Source organism: Austrofundulus limnaeus, unplaced genomic scaffold (genome assembly GCF_001266775.1).
Source record: "Austrofundulus limnaeus strain Quisiro unplaced genomic scaffold, Austrofundulus_limnaeus-1.0 Scaffold206, whole genome shotgun sequence".
In the NCBI taxonomy this organism is placed as follows: Eukaryota; Metazoa; Chordata; class Actinopteri; order Cyprinodontiformes; family Rivulidae; genus Austrofundulus; species Austrofundulus limnaeus.
In genome coordinates, this window is record NW_013952608.1 from 587783 (window position 1) to 591811 (window position 4029).

At 34.9% G+C, this 4029-nt stretch overlaps 1 protein-coding gene across 1 annotated transcript in view; it reads right to left on the reverse strand.

Annotated features, from left to right (window-relative positions):
* The window catches only part of prg4a (proteoglycan 4a), a 17697-nt gene extending 14600 nt beyond the window's left edge, over positions 1 to 3097 (reverse strand). The window contains exons 1-5 of the mRNA XM_014018989.1: positions 3068 to 3097; positions 2893 to 2977; positions 2558 to 2674; positions 1788 to 1901; positions 1598 to 1657 (exon numbers count right to left, since the gene is read on the reverse strand). Of these exons, the coding sequence (XP_013874443.1) occupies positions 1598 to 1657; positions 1788 to 1901; positions 2558 to 2674; positions 2893 to 2977; positions 3068 to 3097 (406 nt within the window). The remainder of the gene's footprint in view (positions 1 to 1597; positions 1658 to 1787; positions 1902 to 2557; positions 2675 to 2892; positions 2978 to 3067) is intronic.
* Between the last annotated feature and the right edge of the window lie 932 nt (positions 3098 to 4029).

The window sequence follows — 4029 nt, forward strand, 5'->3', positions numbered from 1 at the left end:
GTTTACGCTGGTTAAATTTGAATAAAATGAACATATTGTGACATGTTGATTTATAGTTTTCTCATTTGAAAGARTTTATTTTGTATGTTTAATCTTTTGTCATTCCTAGTTTTAAAAATAGCCTCATTTTGTATACTAATCTGTTAAACTGAAGTTTTATTCTCATTCTTTTGATTAACWAAAGAATAAGAAATATGTTAAAACACAAAGGTCTGTCATGTCAGCAGAAGATTACTAGATTAAGCAGTAATCTCATAACGAATCAACGAGTTATCCAAATTAGGTTTATTAAAACATTCAGTATTAGTTTAAATAAATCAACTGTACACCTGCAGAGTTCTGGTCATTCTTCAATTTTCCAGCAAAGGTTTTCAATATAGAATAAGAAACATYGCATTAGATGAGAGAAAAATATTTTGATTGGTTGTCTGAGGAATAACTTATCATGTCATATTTAGGAAGATTTTTGATGTTATGTCTGTCTAGAGCAGGGCTTCTCAAACGTTTAAATTAACTAAGTACAAATACTTTGTTACTGTACTTAAGTAGAATTTTTGTGTATCTGTACTTTACTTGAGTAATTATTTTTCAGACTACTTTTTTACTTTTACTTCTTACATTTTTTAAAAAAGGCAAGAATTAGAAAGTTGTTACTTTTATTTCATTTTTGCTTGTTTTCATTCCAGCTTGTTATTGTAAAAAATAAAAACTATCCATATAAATTTTGCCTCCTAGACAGAGTGAATTTAATTGTGGTTGAATGAGATGTATAAATACATAAAATTCTGATATCGTATTAGTTTGTACACAAACAAATCATGTCACACTCCAGCAGGACATAATCATTAAAATAAAAGGACTGTACTTAAGAAGTAATTGTATTTCATGAATTATATTATTGCACTTGGCTGCAGCCCTCAGACAGATTTTCATTTTGGGGGAAAAATTTGGGCAGCCTTGATTTATAAACTGAAACAGCTAGACTAGTGGATCCTGAATTTAAAATAAATTTATTATTTTAATACAGTATAGTCATTTCTGCATTGTTTTTGGGAGGTCACCTCCTAATAAATGTCATTACAGAAAATCTAACTGCTCATTTTAAATCAATACTTTTACTTTTAATACTTAAGCACAAAAAATATGATACTTTAAGACTTTTATTCAAGTAATATTCCTAAAGGAGACTTTAACTTTTACCAAAGTAATTTTTTGGTAAGATACTTGTACTTTTATTCAAGTATCGCTCTGTGGTACTTTAAACAACATTGGTTTTGGGTCTTAGGACCCCTTACAAGGGAGATAATCATCCAGGGTACCTTTCAAAAACATAATTTTGATGAAAAATAATTNCAAGACAAATAATCTTACACATTCTGAAAACAAGATTATTATTCTTACACAATCAGTTCTTGTTTAGTAAATCAGTCTCAAAACAAGATCAAAAACACTTTTTGGCTGATATAAGATTTTAAAACTTGGTAAGATGGACAGTTTTTGCCGTGTAGATTTTCTTTTTGTTGAAAAATGTTTTTTTAGCAGCAGATTTATAATTAAAAGACAGAAGTAATCAGATGGTTATAAAGTTTCTGCTAACTTGGTGTGGTGGTCCTCTGAGGCTGGGGTCTTCCCTGCTGTGAGACGGTMCCACTGGCATCTGTGGACAAAGAAGATGATGAGAGCAGTGTTGGACTGAGACATCAGCAGGGAGAATTTTTTTTTTTTCGAAACAGCATTTGTCCAAAAGACRTGTTGCTGGTGTTCAGTTGAGGCCTGGTGGTACATACCACAGTGGAGGTGGTAGTCGTGACAGCAGGTGTGAAAGAGGACACACCGYGGATCACACTCACACTGCAGACCTCTCCTGAACGTCTCACCACAGCGACCCTGACAGGACTGAGCTGACGACAGATAAAAGCCCATCAACACAAACTGAAAATGACACGTTTCAGAGGCTGACCCTCAGCAAACAAACCTGACAGGCAGATTCTTCTCTGAAAACAATAATCGTTTAAAGAAACATGGAGTATGCAACACTGACAGCGACAAAATTAAAGTAAAGATTGAGCTGAGGAGGCAAAAGATGTTTAATTAGCCAACCAAAGTAAGCAAAATATTCCACAAAGATGGATAAATTTTACAAACTAGGAAGAACTTGATGTTCTAAAGTATTTTATGCAGAATCAATTAYACACAGAAACAAAATAAAACACATAAAAAGTCTTGAAAATTAAAAAAAACTCCTTTGTAGAATTTTGTCTTAATAAAAAATGACTCAAAACAGAATAAAACAAAGCAACCAAAACTAAACTCAAATCAAAAACATAGGATCTAAAACATAATTAAAGAGGTTAAACCGTGTTCTACACAATAAAATAAAACTAAATGCAGTGATTAAAAAAACTTTCATTTATTTATTATGTAAAGTCAAATGAGAATGAGTTCATAATCAAAAGAGCAGAACAAATAATTCACAATTAGTTTGACGGTGATGAAGTTATCCTCTCTCATTAGCCTTGATCTCGTTTTTTTAAATATTTCTCCATGTCTGTGTTACCTGTGGTGCAGGTAGCATGGTAGTCCAGGCAGCACTCGTTGTGCTGCAGGCAGCTGAAGTCACAGGTACACCTCTGACCTCTGGTAAAAACCTCCCCACATCGACCCACACAGCTGCCTGAGGAGAGACGAAACATGACGATACACCACTTTGTTAAAAAAACAAATGGAACCACTCTGCATTAAACTTTCTGATCAGTTAAGACTGCAAATAAAACATAAACAGATGCATGTTATCTTGAGTTATTCAGCACTGAAAGCTATCTTCTATAGAACCAGGCACCTGGAAGAAAAGAAACCATTRTTGTAGAAATAAACAGGGGTCTTCATGCCCACCTGGTCCTGCAGCAGCAGAGACTGCAGTGAGGCCGAGCAGGAGCAGACCCAGTTTCTTCATCATCCTCGTCTTCTGAACAAAAACCTGACGTGAAAAATGATCAAACGAGAGGGTGAGAATGAGAAACTTTTGWAGAAAGAGAAAGAGAACCATCGGTTACCTCCTGTGTGTCACCTCTCCTSTTCTGTCAGCCTCTCGTCTCATTTTTCTTTTTATAAAGACAAAAAGTGATGTCATCGCGTCTGAGCACGACCCATAGGCACTCAGACAGGACACGTTTAATTAGCATCACAAACACACGCCCACTGATTAATAAAACCTCAGCAGATGGTTTTTAAACTTCCCACACTATCAATAAACTGCTTCCTACACACAGAGATTAAATCTGCTCTGTAGGTGGAAAGTAACTGATTACAAGTACTTAGATTACTTCAGCAGTCTTTAAATATCAGAAATTATTTTAACATGCAACTGTATACATATATAGAGTATATATATATGCTGATTCATTTTTAATCACAGGTAAATGAACATATGCTGTATGTCACTTCACGTCCTGTAGTCCGACCTGTTGCCCTTTGGCCACAACGTTCTGCCACCCAGCTTTGAGGAATGAGGGGCTGAAGCCAAATCTGATGTCATGTGGTTTTGACAGTTTCTGTGGTCAAGTTTCAATTGTTCAGCTCAGATCCTGGGTCATAAAAATGTCTCAGTGTGGGTGATTTTCACCAGGAGGAGATAAACAAACCCAGCCAGAAGGGGTCAACGCTGGTGTGGTGCTGGACGCTTCACTTTGAATCCATTTATGAGCATCACAACCAAAAGAATGAGCAAAGGATCAAAAATATTCTCGGTAGAACATCAAAGTAACTAATAAAGATTCAGCCAAGACTGCAAGTTTTACAGTATGGATTATATACAGCAGTTTTAATCCACTGTGTAACTGATGTTGGTGTAAAATGAAAAGTTGGAGTTTTTACTGTAAAACATGTCAGTGATAAAAGGACATTTATTTATAGAGCATTTCCACACAACTTTCACAACACTTATACAGCAAATACAACTTTCACAACACTTATACAGCATATACAACTTTCACAACACTTATACAGCATATACAACTTTCACAACACTTA